The 19,445-nt window shown below is 40.1% G+C and overlaps 1 protein-coding gene across 1 annotated transcript in view; it reads right to left on the bottom strand.

Annotated features, from left to right (window-relative positions):
* LOC139473313 (uncharacterized) overlaps positions 1–15,395 on the bottom strand; it is a 29,366-nt gene extending 13,971 nt beyond the window's left edge. Inside the window, exon 1 of the mRNA XM_071255842.1 lies at positions 14,818–15,395. Coding sequence (XP_071111943.1) covers positions 14,818–14,834 — 17 coding nt within the window. The 5' untranslated portion in view covers positions 14,835–15,395. The remainder of the gene's footprint in view (positions 1–14,817) is intronic.
* Between the last annotated feature and the right edge of the window lie 4,050 nt (positions 15,396–19,445).

Below are 19,445 nucleotides of genomic sequence, written 5' to 3'. Positions count from 1 at the left end.
AGCAAGAAACCTGTGCTGATTATATCACGTGTGTTATATGACTACATGGTAAACTGAAATTCAGATAATTTGAAATTCAAGAAAGCGAGAAATTTATTCATAATATTCATGTTCCTGGTTATTGCACAAAAAATTATATGCATATTGCAACTAGCGTGACCGTTTACATTGGAAATGATTGTGATAACTCTCTAGTCACAGCAATGGTAGGCTAACATGTATAAATACGTCTCAAGCTTTCTCTGTGGTAACTCACCACACTCTGGTTGCTTCGTAAATTTTATTTAAAGATTTGTAAATTTAGATATTTGGTCCAAAAAATTATTTTGGTTTGCAAAGTACACAGACACACACACAGACACACATACAGACAGACAGACAGACAGACAGACACACACACACACACACACACACACACACACACACACACACACACACACACACACACACACACACACACACACGTGTGTACTTTGCAAACCAAAATAAGTTTTTTGACCAAATATCTAAATTTACAAATCTTCAAATCAAATTTACGAATTTATATATATTATAATGCTGTACTATAGTACCAGAAACCGTAAAGTAGGCGTCAAAGTATCTCCACATATGTATTTAAGAAATCAATGATTTGGGAGTTTTCTTTGGAACAAAACTTAATCAAGATGAACGACAGCCAGTCAGAGTGGCCTCATTTGAACTCGACGATGTCCCAGTTATGTTTCAGTGTTCCTGTGTAATAACATCCATATCTTATCTCTTGCTGACAGCAAGACCGTTATACTCGGGAAGTACAGTAACCACACTGGCCACGTTTCTGTGGTTGGTGTTAAAGGTTAATTCTTGAAAAGAATCGCCGTGCAATACGTAGCCAGACTCATCAATGCATATCAGCTTCTAAGCGTCCATTATTCAGACTGGTGCGCTCCATGCTTCAGTGAGAAACTAGGTTAACAAGTCTGCATGTTTTTCCCGCATGCTCTCTGCAGGAGAAGAATACCGCTCATTTTAAAACATATAAAAACGCATGCTTGATTATGGAAATAGTTTTTGTCGCCTTTATGTACAGAGGTAGATAAAAGTAATTAAAGGCGACAACAACATTTCCATATTCATACGAATGTTTTGCAGGAAGGAGAGTCGATTTGTACGATTCCGACTCTGTCCCGAGCATCAACTAGTGATGATGCCAGGTGTTAGAGACATGTTAGGCCTATCCTGTCCCACCGGTGGCATCCGTCAACATACTGCAAATCTTGAAATCAATACGTCTCCAAAATAATACGACTGCTGACCCCTAGCCAAAACTGCCACTCAGAATCAATGCGACTCCCTCCCTACTGTGTACAAGGCAAGATATATAGGGAATTGCATCAGAAATGTTTTTAAGGGTTTTTTTGGGTGTAGACTACGCCAGTCATGAAGAGAACACCAGTGACAGAGGATGTGGCGCAGGAAGATGCGCGGACCCGCCACTGTCGTGTTACTTCCAAACCGGTGTCAAAGTACCCATGGTCCGAAAGGACCCAATGTCCGAAGTGATTAATATCCTAGGACAATGGTTCCAAGCTAACAATTCCCCGAACATTGGGTTCTGATATATTGCAATTAAAACCACATCCCGAGACGGACATTGCGTTCCCTCACTGATATATTCTGTTGTGAAGTCTTTACAGCTAAAGGATTATTAATATGTACACAACGTATGATTCTCTAAAACAGAAATGCATGACACGGGACGATTTCGACGGAAACGTCAATGTTCAGGTTAACGAGGTTTCACAGTTAATTAACATACTGTTCTGTTTCGATACATTTTGTTGCTGTAAAAAAATCATTCGTACATATCGTACATCCAGTGCATCACATTACAGAAAACACTTTAATTGCATTTTTGAAAAAAAATGAAAAACTAAATCAAAATACATCAGTATAGGTAATATCAAGCTTTCGGTCTCCCGGCCTACAGTTGTGCTCTTTAGGTTCAGTGCGTCACTACTAGAGATCCTTGAGCAACCATTGCTGTAACTGAATTCTGTTACATCAATGCAGTTACAGCAATATATCTTGTTTTTTAATTCACCCATTGGAATGAATAAAAAAGGAGATAATTCGAAATATGTATTATGTTGAGTTGTTTTTGTGCCAGGTCACTTTGACAATTGATGTCTGTGATACTAATAGATGCGAATTCAGTTTATACATAAAATGAAAATGAAAAAGGCAGACACTGCTTCCATAACAGTATTATGTTTACCAGCTGTGTGTCACATGATTGACAATGATGGCACCGTGTATGCATTAACAACATCGGGCAAGGTCGTATAACATATCCACTCTATCAAATACAGATTTGTGTTTAGGTGTAGCTTCACCACCTTTGTAGAGATACGTCCGATTTGTATACTGCTGCAAAGGCGGTTAATAAAATAAACTGGTTTATCGTTGTATTTAATTTAGCAACACGGACGAAAAATTGGAGGTAATAGTGTGAGTTAGTTGGGTTTAACGCCGCTTTTAACAGTATTCCAGTTATATCACGGCGTGACAGCTTAATGTGGGAGGAAAGCTCGAAGTGATGCAGGTCTCAGACGTTTACCACTTCGGTGAAACGCACGAGCACGGGTATGGTGCTGACAAACCTAGAAACATAATCGGGGCGAACCGGGATTCGAACGCACAATCATAGGTTTCTGACGTGCCCTAGGGACGCAACGCGGCACCTTAGACGACTGGTATATAGCTGGTATATGTTAGAGTGCTGCCTTAAACATATCACGCTCACGCTTGCATGTTGAAATCACAGGTGCACTTATTACAAGATGTTACCGAGCGAAAGCGAGGTCGGATACCACAGAAAGTTCACGACTTTCGTAAAACTGGTATCGAACGAGAATGAGTGTGGTATTTTTTTTATTACCCACGTAAAGTAGATCTATGTATTTAAGTGTAAATACATAACAACTTTCGTTCGTGAACAGACCAAACTGAAACCGGTTGCGAATTTAGTTGTGCATGAATATTAATATATGCCCAAACATGGGCATTGTTGACATTTCTATGCATACTAATTAACAACATATTTCCTTCTGTTGTGTGCAAACCTGGCAGCACTGATGCTTAAAATCTTTATTTTAGAATTTCTGCAACTTTTGGTATTTCAGGCTCATTGTTGTTAGTACACAAGACAACTGTAAGAAAGCGCGGCGCTTTGAATCTTGGACCAACAATCGGTCACTCGCACCGCCGGTATCCCGGCTGCTCATAGAACTGTCTTAATATTTATGCATGACCACAAGGTCAAACTCCAAAACGAGGTTTAACCCGTATGGCGGCAAAGCAAACACCCGGAAGTTATTTATTGCTCGTCTCGCATGTCTCGTTCAGCTTCGTCGAGAATTTGGTTCAAAACCATTTTAAGAGTGCGGGGAGTTCCCAGTTGAACAAGGAATTCCAGTATAACAGCGATAGGTTTAACAGTATTAAAAGTAGGTATATTGTGATTTTACACTAAATAACTACCGTATTTCCTCTGTTAGATGGCCGGGCTTCTATTTATTTCGGACAAGCCTTTGACCCGGCGTCTATTAGAGGCCCGGCTTCTATTTTTTGCACTGAACAATTGACCCGGCATCTATTAGAGGCCGGCGTCTATTAGAGGCTCGGCGTCTAATAGAGGAAATACGGTATTTATTTGACAGGTCACCTTTCATGTGATTTATGCTGTTGTTTTGAACTGATTTCTATGGGCATAACACGTATTGGCTGAGACAGACATAATGACCGATATTCACCCCTTTAAATGTGCGTAAGCCCTATATTTTATTTACTTTTTGTGTTTGGGGGTATTTCGGTAGTCTATAATTGAATATGATTATTATTAAGGTTATAGTTTATACTGTGCCGTCATGAATGCAAATGTTTTTGGCTTTTTCTATAAAACGTTTTTTGTATAAACCATCATCATTCACAAATCTTTCATGAAACACAAATTCAGTTCTGTGTCATAATTGAATGTGTGTATATGGTAATTATTATATTTCCAGCATCGTGTGATGGATTCCTGTGTCCTGACTCGATCTGTGGGGAAGATCGAAACCCAACATAACTTAGAGGTAAGGAATATTTCGTTTGCATGTTAAATTGATTAAATGAATCTGAATCAATGGGTATGAAAGCTACATTAAACTGCAACAATAATTCTGGGTAACTGACTATGCAGATAATCCTGTTAATGTGAATAATATAAAAGATAGTTTTTATAAATCAAAGTGATACGGCACAGTGATTTAAGTGTTAAAAAGTAGAACTCTTATTAAATTGCATTCAATGTATTTTCAGATTTTTCTGACTTAAGATTCTGAAATGAGGTTTTCTGCAACAAACTGTTCGTGTGTCATCTGACAGAGACAGTGTTGTGGACATCAGTTTAAATACAATGCATGTACATTGTGTAATAAAATATTTGCGTCTCAAACGATTTGACACTTTTATTTCTTACGGGCAATTTTAGCACAATTCTATATGAGTGCGCAAGGGAAACCAGATTCAAGCAACTGTCCACAGCTGATTGATTGTTTTGCAATTTCAGCAACTTGAACTCTCAAAGATGCTATGGTTTGTAGTTCTCCTGTTTATTCAGCTGAAAACTGACCACAGAGGGAAACCAGAGTGCTCGTCAAAGACGTTTATGTTAACTTACGAATGTATACTAAAGACGTGAAAATCATCAAATTCTAGTCTGCTAGCATGTTAGTGACAGCTTCGAACAAAGGGCATTACGCTAGAGATCAATTGGAACTGTTATTATTCACATTTGGGATGTTTTGGGCCACCAAAACAGAAGTCAGGCGCACTTCCACGGAGTTTTCGTATGATTTGTTCACTTTGAATGATCTTGTCATGAAGTCGTGTATGTTCATTCATGAACTATTAACACCTTCGGAAGCAATGTCACAAAATACGCATCGAAGAGGATACTGATGGCACAACCGGAGCATCCCCCGTAAGCATCTGTCGAGACAGTTTTAACCGACTTCATTTCACCACGCATAACCTTAGGGGATAGGTCCCCATGCAGTACTCTATAGTTATCGAGTGAGCCGAATACTTTGAGACTTGTGGCTTGGTAACATATCTCGTTATGAACCATTCCCTGATGGTGCGCTCATACTATCAACCACTAGTCTGCCTTGACCAGAACTGATCATTTACATGCTGCTGTGGTGTAGCTGGAATACAGTAAACTACGGTTATAACGACGAACACGCTTATAACGAACTGACGGATGTAACGAACTTACTTTTTGATCCCGACTATTTGCTGTAGTTATGCTGTATATATGCTTATAACGAACTACGGTTATAACGAACTAAAATTAGTAGTCTCTTGGAGTTCGTTATAACCGTAGTTTACTGTACTAACTGATGAGTGAAAAAATATGCTGGCAGAGGGTTGTAGTTGTAGGGACATGTCTTTTCATGCTTAATGTAGCCTTAAAAAAATCCAACGCCCCACAATTCATCAATTGATTAATTGTATCCCTCGCAATTCAGTTGATCGTTTCCAGACATTATCTATATTCTTCGTGTCAATATACGGCAATATATGCATTATTCAACTAGAAAGGTGAAAAAAATGCTACATATGTTATGCTAGTCGATGTATTGAGCTGTTTATGAGAGTAATAAGTAGCATACTTTATATGCAGACAGGCTCCACTGGTTACGGGAATATGCTAGTACCGTTTTGCTCTATATATTTTTTAATCAACATAGCCACATGCTCTCGCCGATATCAGAGTTGCATGTATGAACTCTGAATATGTACACGCCTTAGCTTTGAACATAGTGACCATAATATATGTGTGAGTGAGAGGGATCCTACGCCGCTGGCAGTATTCCCGCAAATGTTACCAAAATTAGGCTTCATACACGTGGATACTTTAACCACTTGCCTACCCAAGCTAAAAAAGAAAAAATGTCTGCTTGCTTTTTTGCGTCAATATGTTTTCTACAATTTCATTTCAGAATGCTGCAATGGAAATAGACCCGGGGTGCCGGTGTTCACCTCCAGTGACTTTCTGAACTGGGCCACAGTGTGTTAAAATTTTACGTTTAGATTGTGACATCCGTCTGTTGTTCTTACGTACTTATTAAGTGTCAGGGCCCATGACGGATACACATTATTGTGTGTCAGGGCCCATGATGGATACACATTATTGTGTCAGGGCCCATGATGGATACACATTATTGTGTGTCAGGGCCCATGATGGATACACATTATTGTGTGTCAGGGCCCATGATGGATACACATTATTGTGTGTCAGGGCCCATGATGGATACACATTATTGTGTGTCAGGACCCATGATGGATACACACTATTGTGCGTCAGGACCCAAGATGGACGGACACTATTGTGTGTCAGGGCTCAAGGTGAACAGACATTATTGTGTGTCAGGGCCCAAAGTGGACACACATTATTGTGTGTCAGGGCCCAAGATGGACACACATTATTGTGTGTCAGGGCCCAAGATGGTCACACATTATTGTGTGTGAGGACCCAAGGTAGACAGACATTATTGTGTGTCAGAACCCAAAGTGGACAGACATTATTGTGTGTCAGGTACCAGATAGACACACACTTGTGTGTGTCAGGGCCCAAGATTGACAGACATTATTGTGTGACAGGGCCCAAGATGGACACACATTATTGTGTGACAGGGCCCAAGATCGACAGACATTATTGTGTGCCAGGACTCAAGATAGACAGACATTATTGTGTGACAGGGCCCAAGGTAGACATACATTATTCTGTGTCAGGGACCAGATAGACGCACTTGTGTATGTCAGGGCCCAAGATGGACAGACATTATTGTATGTCAGGGCCCAAAGTGGACAGACATTATTGTATGTCAGGGCCCAAAGTGGACAGACATTATTGTGTGTCAGGGACAAGACAGACACACACTTTTGTGTGTCAGGGCCCAAGATGGACAGACACTTTTGAGTATCTGGCCCATGATGGATACACACTTTTGAGTATCTGGCCCATGATGGATACACAGTAATGAGGTCAGGGCCCAAGGTGGACACACACTATCCAAAATTATTCAAATCAAATCTGTGTCACTTAAAAGCAATTGTCGGTATCGCTTAATGTGACGTCATGGCCTTAAGTCAGTTTACATTCGGTATGATCATCATCTTCATATTTTATTGAATATAATAGTTTCAGCATGTTGTTTTGGTGTACGTGTCGGTGCACATAGGTATTCCACGTTTACAGTCAGACAGCACATGTGAAAGTACTAGCTGTTAATCAGAGACACGTATGTGTCACAATCAATCAGGAACATGAGTGTACACAGCTGTTTCTAGCAATGCAGAGGCTGCTGTAAGGAATGGCAGTTTCTCGTTGGGCTTCAACATGTCAATATCTGCACAAGGGAAGTCATGACATTTAAACCCTGCCCTACCTCTATTTATGTATCAAAAACTCTCTCTCTCTCTCTCTCTCTCTCTCTCTCTCTCTCTCTCTCTCTCTCTCTCTCTCTCTCTCTCTCTCTCTCTCTCTCTCTCACGCACGCACGCACACACACACACACACTCATACATACATACATACATACATACATACATACATACATACATACATACATACATACATACATACATACATACATACATATTCCGGTGCGATGCAGTATTCGTTATATTCACAAGGTACATGTATATGTGTTGTTATGTATATAGACTTTTGGCTGAAGTGAAGATGCAATCCGAGGTTTGATTAATAATAATAATAACAACCTGCCACGCTGAAGGACCAGGGTAAGAGGAAATCAAACCCCTGTCTATGAAGTAAAGTGTTATTTCGTCATCCTGAACTAAACACGAGTATCACTACATGTTTAAACGTTCATATCCTACTGATGTGACAGATCGGACTACATATTTCCCAGCCAACGCTTTATCGCTGTAAGCAAATAGAAATATTTGACTATTAACGTTAAGTCTGTATCTCATCCCACAATACCATTCCAAATGATGTACATCGTCACTGCTGTTTAAAGCTTGTTATTGACCCACACTTGTATCTACAGAACGTATGACGGCTACAATCACGTGCTGTGTAAGGGTTTTCTGCCTTTGTTGTGAATCTGGCAGCAGCATGGGAAAATGAATATCTCGGAACTGGGTTATACAATGTGCGGGCTTTCAAATCATTTTTATTTTTTAGATTATTCTGTTCATATATATTATTCATCATTCGTATCTAAGTTAGTAGACATATCTAATTTAATGGATTAATGTGAAACCATGGCAGACATAACAAATTCTAAATCGACTGTGAGTAAGTGAGTGGATTTCGCCATTTTTACCAATATTCACAGTAAGGGACACCAGAAATGTTTTGTTTGTTTAGATATTTGTGTGTGTTTGTTTGTTTAACACCGCCGCACTCGGCAATATTCCATCTATGTGACGGTGGTATGTACATCATCGAGTTTGAACCAGACAATCCACTGATTGACATCCTGAGCATCGATCTGCGCTTTTGGGATACAATGACATGCGTCAACCCAGTCAGCGACCCTGAGCACCCTATCCCGCTAAGTCGTCTCTTAAGACAACTATGGGTTGCTGATGACCAATTCTAACCCGTCTCTTCACGGGTAGACACCAGAAAGGCTTTACTGATTGTTCACGCGGACATTAAGCGAATGATTGGAACCAATATACAGTGAGTGAGTATGGTTTTATGCCGCTTTTAGCAATATTCCAGCAATATCACGGCGGGGGACACAGAAATGGGCTTCGCACAAAGTACCCATGTCGGAAATCGAACCCGGGTCTTCGGCGTGACGAGCGAACGCTTTAACCACTAGGCTATCCGACCGCCCCGGAACCAGTATACAACACGAACTGCTTGCACAGCTCTGAAAGGCACCGTGTTAGCGAACGCGAACTATTCCCTCAGAGAAATGGCAAAGATACCAAACTCAGTTTATCAATATATTTCATTTCGTTTCAAATATCAACTGTGAATGATCGTGTAATTTAATGCGGCCTAAGTCAGTAGGTTGATTGTTTGGAAATAAATCCTATGTATAATTATAAATGTGTAGACCCGTGAAGATCCGGGCTAGTATAGGTCTTCGGCAACCCATACTTGTCGTAAGAGGCGACTAATGGGATCGGGTGATCATGATCGCTGACTTGGTTGAAGCATGTCATCGATCCCAACTGCGTGGATCGATGCTCATGATATCAATCACTGGATTGTCTGGTCCAGACTCGATTATTTAAAGACCGCCGTCATATAGCTGGAATATTGCTGAGTGCGGCGTTAAACAACAAACCAACCAACCAATCACTTGATTTTCTGGACAAGACTCGATTATTTACTGAGCGCTGTAATATGGAATGTAAATGTATTTTATGTATTTACAGTGAGTGAGTATGATTTTACGCCGCTTTTAGCAATATTCCAGCAAAATCACGGCGGGGGACACCAGAAATGGGCTTCACATATTGTACCCATGTGGGGAATCGAACCCGGGCCTTCGGCGTGACGAGCGAACGCTTTAACCACAAGGCTACCCGACCACCCCTTTAACAATGAACAGAGCCTGAAATTACACTTAGTATGTATCTATATAAATGCATAGCACATCTTCACCTGGGGGCACGGTAGCCCGTTCATTTAAGGCAAAACATGTGAAACTTGTTTTTCCACAACAAGCGTATATTTGTTGACGATATGTTAGAGGAAGGGAGATAACTCTCGCGAAGCCTTCAACAAATTCTTAATAGGCTGATGAGAGAAGTGCAGACCCCACGTGTTTGCTGTCAATAAGAATGCCGTTTTTCTCACCATTGTCTTTGGATGTTGGTTTCCGAACCATTCCAATTGTCACGTGGGCATTCAGGGAACATATGAAGCATGTCTTTGTTACAAGCATTGATTTTTTAAGTGTATGGTGCGACCTTGTACGACATATGTGCTGATCTAAATTGTCACATGTATTGGGTTACGGTATAACCTTGATAATGCGGACGTTTCGACTTCTGTAGTTAATTGTTCACATTAAGGGAAAAACCATTTGATTTTCAGAAGGTGTGTGTGTGTCTAAATAAATAATTAAACCTGTGTTTTACTTTAAAAAGTGGCATATGTTTTGCATTGTAGAAACAAAGAAAATGTGCCCTTTTCTTGCAGACGTTGTGCATTGAAATATCGATTTACATTTTCAATTATATAACAAACGACAACAATTGAACAGCTGTTTTTGTTGGAAAATATAATTGAACTCCAACATATTAAAACGAATGCTGACTGCTGAAAATCCCGAAATCCCCCTCCTCCCGACACACACACCACAAACACACACTGACGCACGCACGCATGCACGCACGCACGCACGCACGCACGCACGCACGCACGCACACAATAATTTGATAAATGAAATGTTTGCTTTTACAACGCATGCTCGGAATACGTTTGGGAATATCACTGATCTACTGTACAGAAAGTGTTAGAATGTTGAATTTGCTGATATAGCGATACCCCAATTAAATTATTTATGTTTTTATTACAACACACATACTTATATGTGAATGAGGGAATATTGTTTTATGACATGTGCAATCAGCAATACTTCAGATGTATCGCGGCCACCTGTAAATAATCGGAAGAGATAGCCCAGTGGTTGATAGCATAAGCAAATAGCCATGCCATCTGAGTACAAGGACATACAATCAACAGACTACAGGTTGACTACCGACCTTTAACTGTCGGATAAGCAGGGTTACATGGAACTTAATCTGCATATGGAACCCCTATAGATAGACAATAGCCACGCCATCTGAGTACAAGGACATACATTCAACAGACTACACGTTGTAACCACCGATTTTAAACTTTCGGATAAGCAGGGGTTCATGGGGCGGCGAATTCTGCCCTTGGAATTCCCATAGATAGCCATGTACACCTGTATATGAGTACATGGATTTTAGACACTTCAACATGCGCATTTGCACTCATGCTAATGGTGGTCGGGTAGACTAGTGGTTAAGGCGTTCACTCGTCACGCCGAAGACCCGGGTTCGATTCCCGACATAGGTACAATGTGTGAAGCCCATTTCTGGTATCCCCCGCCGTGATATTTGCTGGACTATTGATAAAAGTGGCGTAAAACCATACTCACTCACTCACTCATGCTCAGTTCACTGGCACACTGGTAACAGATGATGGCAATCAACTAGACCGCATAGTTCAAGTATATCGATTCCTTAAGTGGAATTCAATGCAGATAATATGTGTCATTTGACATCCTCGTGCTGGTTTAGAGTGACCTTGACAACACACACGAACAAGGTGCAAACACGGGGCTCAATAACGTAATTGACACCTCGATAACACGTGCTGCAATGTAATAGCCTGCTCATTTAAATTCACTTGAGATATGATGTATTATTATAATATCAACTGTAACTTTTATGACCAAATCTAGAAGCATTTACATCCTTGCATGTTGAACGAAATAAAGACGCGACTGCCGAATCGACTATATGATACATCCCTATATCCAATACATTTATCTGTAAACAGAAACACCTCACTAACTCACGACCACTTTGACTTTCTAGCCTGCATCTAGTCCCTACTCGATCACAACATAGCCTTAGGCTAACATGAGCGATTTATGCCAGTATAGAAAAAAAATGAACAATAATATATATCAGAACTCTAAAGTGCAGAACGCGTCATTTAACAATTAGATCATTTATTTCATGGTACAGCGACATGACAACGCACTTAACTGTTTGAGAATAGTACTGGGAAGATGGGGATGAACTTAATAGTACTTACTGAAACAAGTGCCTGCGTCTCTCGATGATCACAGAAGTATTGGCAATACACACATGGCGCTGTGAGCTAGCGTTACCTATATTGTACAAGGGTGGGATTGTACAGCTGTCCGACTGCCGCCAGTTGGAATAATTGATGCAGCTGATGTTGCCTTTGTAGTACAGCCTGCAGCTGCAACCACAGTAAGCTGAAGCCGCCGTCATGTATAGTGTATGGGTATTGATTTTGTTGGCTTTAGAGTTTTTGCCAAACAGTCCTGTAGGTTATGATTGGAGCTAATGGGACTTCCCGTAGCCAGGTACGGATGGCATGGTGGTGAGATGAGACAGGTTTATAGATAATGCTGTCATTTGCGATATATTTAGTGTTTTATGTGAAGTTTGGACTGAAACAGGAGAATGGAAATTACTACGTGAATTATGTCTCGGCCATATACACACTTAACATTAATCATTAATTTAGTTATAAAATAGGATATTACATTTTGCATTGTAAAGCTTAGAAAACTCTTTTATTATTATTATTATTATTATTATTATTATTATTATTATTTATATCATTTACAGATTAAAATAAAAAATGCAGCAAAGTAGGTTTAGGTGATGCTGGCACAGCCAGGCTGGTTAGGCTTATCATCAGCTCAGGGCCCTTGCCCCCTCTACACTAAGACCAGACAGCGAATGGGACTTCCCCCAGGAAGCGATGCCTAGTCAAACCCACCAAGAACTTTTCGGTGAATGTGAAGCAATTTCACCCAACATTAGAAATGTGCTTCACACATTGCACCCATGTTTGTAATCGAATGCGAAAGTATCAACCAAAAGGCTACCTCCACCCCCAGACAATCTTGAGAATACTTCTACCCATTATGAGTGGCCAGTCGTCCTGCTTCACCGAATCAGACGACGAACATTTACTGGACACCAAAGTTGCCCCAAGTCCCACAGAGCTAAGTAAGTGAGTGTGGTTTTACGGCAATATTCCAGCAATATCACACACCACCAGCAAATCGAACCCGGGCTATCGGCGTGACGGGCGAACGCTTTAACAACTAGGCTACCACGGCCACACTTAATACTACCCCCTTAATGCTATGAAATCTATGATGCGAAAACCAGGCTTGAAGGTATGTGGATGCAATGTTTCGTTATTACACGTGAACATGTTATTGTTGCAATAAACATGATAATACAGTACAGATTCCAGTTGTCCAATGACCATACATACACAAGTAGTGTTTCCATGCTTGCCCGTACGATTAATCCCACTGTGCTGTTACGTGAATAAAATATTTGATAGAGATGTAAAACTCGGAAGTGTTCGTAAAGACCTTTCCAGTATGCTTATAAGGAAATTAGCAAGTTACCGAGTTCAGAAATCTAATTAACACAGTATGTCGCAGTTTGATACATATACATGACGCACTTGCAAAGCGTCATTAGGTGATTTGCTGCAGAGCACAGTGCAACTAATTTTGCATCCAAACAATCGGTACGCCCACTCAAATATTTTTTATTCCTCTTTGATCCATATATCCCCACAGCATAAATTATGGAGAATGATACATATGTCAGTTTTCATGAAGGCAAAAAAACTCTAATGACCACACTATGTGATGCGCTGCCTAGTTCGTCTAACGTCAGAAAGGTGCTTGACAAGGGTCATAAAATGCGATACCACTCTCTGTGCTGAGTTACCTCCCATAGTCGTGTCAGGATCCGCCGTTCTTTGGTTCGAATTCTAGATTGTCACTGATAATGCCCTAGGTATGTTAGCACCATATGGGTCAGACATGGGTTTACGTATCTATCTTCAGAAGTTCCGGACAATTTGTCAAAACTGAAAGCCAATGCAATCTGAAGTTTACTGAGAAAACAATATGTGAAATGTTGGACTTCCTCATCGATAACATCTATGTAAAATTTGGGGTTGGCACATTTGGGCAAGAAGTAGGCATCCCCATGGGCACCAATTGTGCCCCCTTCTTGTGGATCTGTTTCTTTATGCATATGAATCGGAATTTCTCATTGGCAAAGTAGAAAAAAAAAGTAATTTTCATGATCTGATATTGTTAAATAACCATCAAATTGCCAATTCCCTTCCAATGATTTACCGTCCTGATGTCCGTGTCCGATGCAATTCCCTATTTTAAAATGTACCACATGTTCCGGTGTTTTTCAAGGTGAACAATTGACTTGTCTTTGCATGTGTTTGTAACGGTGCCACCGGTGGGCCAGGATACGCTCACCTTTTCACGAACACCTGGTATCATCACTATTTGATAGTTATTCATGTACTTGTCCGGACTAATGTCATACCGATTTAATAGTGCTAGCCCACTGAGAAACCATGCCGCCGCTTTACATGAATACCCCACTCAGACACACAAAAATGACGCCGAGTCCTTGTTTTAGCCCCTTAATGCCCAGCACCTGGCAGGGTAACAACAAGTACCATCTTTTAACGTCTTTTGGTATGACGTGGCGGGGAATCGAACCCTCGACCTTCCGCGCCCCCGGCAAACGCTCTAGCACCATACCACGGAGGCAGTCAGCGTATATCAAAGCGGTGGTATGCCCTACAAATGTACATACCAACGCACGCGCCTCAATGACATAGGTCATCGTATGATTAATTCGACACGTGTTAAGAGAACAGTGTACGTCTTGTATAACACACAGACCTGCCCATAGCTTAAATGATTGATATCTGTATTGTCAATAGACTCACTGGTGAATCTGCCTGTACTAATCTATTATCAACAATGCCCGCAGTGTCCATTGTCTAAAAGTGTGATAACTATACCTGACTTATATACCTTGATAATATTTCTAATTCCGGCGCGGACCAAGTGTTAAGTAGATATCGCTTACTAAGATATACATAAACACATCTTACCTACCGTAAGAATGTGTCAGAGTTGTAAACCACACACTTACCCCATTTCTCCCCCCATAGCCTTCTGTCAAATTCCTCCCGCGACAAAAGTCCTCGTTATAACGCACGTCGCTTTCAGCTGTTGCTGAACGAGATTGTGAATCAATGTACACTTACTAAGTCACAAATGTTCCGCCAGTGTATCACGTTGCTGGCTTTAAAGTAAGTTATTCAATCCGCGAACAGATACAGATCCTGGTGTCGTATAAAAAAATCGACCAGTCCCTCCCTCCGATGTTTAGGAGTCGTGACAAAGGATCTGTGCATTCATTCCATCCCATCAAACCTCGTCCTCCGAAATACAGTTTTAACAGTTGCAGTCATCAAATCAATTTCAACAAGTCAACAAGACATCGGATGATGTCAGCCCCTGGGTGCACAATAAGCATAGAGTAGTTATCTCGGTAAGCCCGTGACCTGGTGAACACCGTCACCTAGCTATGCACGAGTGGTTCTCCAGAGGTTAATATTATATGATGGTCCCCTAGAGAGGATGCTGGCGATTGTCTGCAGAGCTAAAAGCCAAGTGATTGGTTCCATCGTATAGTTGAAATGATCAAATTGAATAGAATTCAGTGCTGTCGCATTTCAGAAATAAGTGTGCATGACGTAATGATAAGTCTCTTTAGTGCTTCTTATAAATATAGTAACAATGTGCAGCTCACCACGTGGTAAATGAATATGCATTCTGCACATACCATGCAGGCTCTATAAAGCTCTTTTTCATTATCACACATGCTTTGAGGAAATGTTTCACGGGTCAAACGCAAACGCTATTCATAATTGATATTGAAGGCGAGTTTTGAATGAAATAGTCATTCACATTAACACCACGGGTTTCTAAACATATGACGGTACTGAATATTCTATACAGATAGATAGTGAATACAGTAAACTACGGTTATAACGAACTCAAAGGGACCACTAATTTTAGTTCATAATAACAGTAGTTCGTTATAGGCACATATACAACATATATACAGCGAATGGCCTGGACTAAAAAATAAGTTCGTTATATCCACCAGTTCGATATAAACGTAGTTTCCTGTACTTTAGGAATCAATTCTCGAATCGCGAAACATTTCAATATTATATAATAATATTCAATAAAAAAAAGGTTTATTTTTATTACCTTTTTGTATTTGAGATCTATTTGGTGACGGCGTTAATATCGGATGTTAATTTGTTTAAAGGCAAGCCAGTCGCGGTTTCGGTTTAAAACAGATTATGTCAGTGGACAGAGAGTCGGGAAGGCTTTTATCGTTTTGGGGGGACATACAAAACACAGAGACAACAAGGCAAAATTTCAAATCCGGTGCTACCTGCACAAACTCAATAAAAATAATATACACACGTACGCCGTTCATATCGACGCTGCCTGTGTGTCGTTGTGGTACGTGGCGATATCAAGTGTCGGACAACCACGTCATTGTAATACAGGGTTCCTGTGATGTATAATCACTCTCGAATACTCATACTGTTGTCAGTGTCACCGAGTGATTTGGTACGGAACATATTGCTACATTTAATTATAGAGGAAAATCTCATTTTTGCAGATGTCTTCATGGATATATATATATATATATATATATATATATATAGAGAGAGAGAGAGAGAGAGAGAGAGAGAGAGAGAGAGAGAGAGAGACAGACAGACAGACAGACAGACAGAGAGTTATATATATATATGTTTCAATACAGTGAAAGTACTATGCCTGAAACTGATATAGAGAAGATGTTGGACTAATGAGGAGTTTATTATTTTATTATATATTACATGTTCACCGAGTGAACATTTGCCTAATTTTTGTGTATATATATATTTATAGATTAATAGTCAAAAGATAAGCTCTGTGTGTGTGTGTGTGTGTGTGTGTGTGTGTGTGTGTGTGTGTACAGCTAATCTTTTGACTTGTGTATGTTATCTCTCTCTATGTATAACTAAAACTATATAAAGTTATATATATCTATACCTTTGTAAACGATTATTTACCAGTCATCCTTGTTATTTTAAGTAGGGGTGTTTTCTACATTCCACCGGGACGTGCTATTCGCAAACCTTTTTGTTGATTTATCAATAAAATACTCTGTCGGCTTGACATGTAATATCTCACATAGCGATATTTAGTGAGTGCACTCTCCTGTTGATTGTAATTGTTTTACAGTGTTCACATATTTAACGATATTATGCTTATTCTGAAATTGATGGATTGACTTTTGATACCACCCCTCAACGAATTCGTCCATCCCGTAATAAGCACATATAAACTGTCGGTATGGCATTTAATTTATGACATACAGATGAGCACAAATGATCATCCCGTTGTCCATGCGTTTAACCCCTTAAAGGTCAGTGTATGCATTATGTGTTTGACCTCTCAACACATTCAAAGTTTTGAAACAGCTTTTTTTTAACAAGGACATATTTTTTGAAGTTATATCTTGGAAACTGGAAATCTCCTAAGCGCTTCTCTTTAAATACATTTTGTCCTGCTTGAATTCGGAATAAGTTGAGTTTACCGCCGCTCTGTCTTGAATTCGTAATCCAGAGATTCAGGTGTATAACTGCTGTCGAATCGAGTTCGAATCCCTATATGGGTACAAAGTGTAAATCCATTCTTAGCGTCACCTGCCGTGTTATTGCTGTCCTGAGAGCGCAATACATCAGTAGGCGATGCGTTGCAAGCTGAGACGTGGCTTTCTATATGAAATATGGTTGAATCTACGATCTCATTTTAAGGGTTACAACGTATAGAGAAAACATTACGCTCGCAAATTGCGATCAGTTACGTCCCGGAAATGAACCCTACCCCCATTTCAGCTGAAGTACGACATGTTGTCATGGAAACTTGAAAGGTTACTTCCTGAATAGACAATGGAACTATTTCAGCACTCTTAGAGTTCACGAACATATGTGTTAAACGAATTTTGCGTTATGCCCTGGAAGCGAACCTTGACCTTATGAAACTACCCTGTAATAATATTGGAATAAACGCCTGCTTTAAATACAAGCAAAGTCAACCGTCACATCGAAGAGACATCGAGAATTATTTTAAACAACATTGGTAAAAAAACCTCGCAAACGCCCTCTATAACATACACGCCTACCTCGAATAAACGTTCAATACAAACAGTTCAAGGATGTATGGTCAATCCCCCACAAATAGATATAAACGTTCACCACTTACTTGAAGTGCATACAGAGCTTCACAAAGAAATATTTAACGAAATATGATGAGTTGGTGACGGATAGGCTTAGTTTACATCCTCCGTCAAGTGTAGTGGGGGATGACAAAACAACGGCACACGGAAGTAAATTGGTGAACTATACTTTATTGAATGTGTTTCGTTTAGTATCGAACTCCTAAATATTCAAATACAAGGAAAATGTTTAAACGCTGTGAAGTTGTAGGAAACGCGATTTTTATTTGTTTATTTCCGCTCACAGTCCACGTTTTCTTTGGCAACAACAAACATTAATCGCAAAACGGAAATAACTTTTCTTGGCAAAACTAGTGTTTGTGAGTAGTGATTTAATGTAGTTGATATTAGAAGCCTATCGTATTCTTGTCAGCGTACGATCCTCCCGTTTAAATGTCACTTACATATATTAAACTTCGATTAAATCATATTTTCGCCACACACCTTCCATATTTTCAATGGAGCAAACGTCAAAGTACAAAATTACCATCGCCAAGGACGCTATTGTCGCTTCAGTCTGCTAGGGAAGAAGATACAGCGCCCAAAATGATACTGATACAGTAACTATATGTTCGCCATGTGAGAACCGCATCCGTGGTGTAGTGGAGAGTCTGCCTTGAGAGCAGTTGGTTCGATCCTCTGACCGCGTCCATCCAAATAAGCCCCGTGAAGATTCCGGGGTAGAATTGGTCTTCAGCAACCCATGCTTGTCGTAAAAGGCGACTGATGGGATCGGGTGGTCAGGCTCGCTGACTTGGTTGATGCATGTCATCGACCCCAATTGCGTGGATCGATGCTCATGATATCAACCACTGGATTGTCTGGTCCAGACTCGATTATTTACAGAGCGCCGTCATATATCAGGCTGGAGGCCCCTTGTTTACACGTATCAATTAGCCCTGTCATCTCCAGGAATGTCATTCGATAAAAGTGTCAAGTGCTGGTCTCGTTTGGGTTTTTGCTACTCTCAAGAAGAAAGTTTGATGAATCTGGGAATGAATTACAACTTAAAAAACGAATATATTAATCAGTAATGACATATTTAATACCCAATATAAAATATATGTCATTGTCACTTAAAAAACAAAACATGTACTTCTTCAATGAAATTCATGTATATTCCTTATATATATATATCTGTATATGTATGTATCTAAGCAGGCTGCTGTGTTCTGTCTGTTGCGACTATTTAGTTAGAAAGAATATGCAAGATGTCTTCAGTTGGTGAATTTCTTAATCTCCCCCACACACACCCCCAACTTCTGTTCCAACTCACCTACATAAATAAATCGACAAAGTCCTTTCCATATCCAATAAAAATCTCTGCATAAAGCGATTGTACAATTCCGACTATATCACGAGCATATGTTTATGAATCACTATCAAATAGTAATGACACCCGGTGTTCGCGAAAAGGTGAGCCTATCCTG

This window comes from Haliotis cracherodii, unplaced genomic scaffold, assembly GCF_022045235.1.
Source record: "Haliotis cracherodii isolate W230 unplaced genomic scaffold, xgHalCrac1.p SCAF_1, whole genome shotgun sequence".
Lineage (NCBI taxonomy): Eukaryota > Metazoa > Mollusca > Gastropoda > Lepetellida > Haliotidae > Haliotis > Haliotis cracherodii.
The sequence above is the reverse complement of the archived record's forward strand: the minus strand, read 5'-3'. Positions and strand labels throughout refer to the sequence as shown.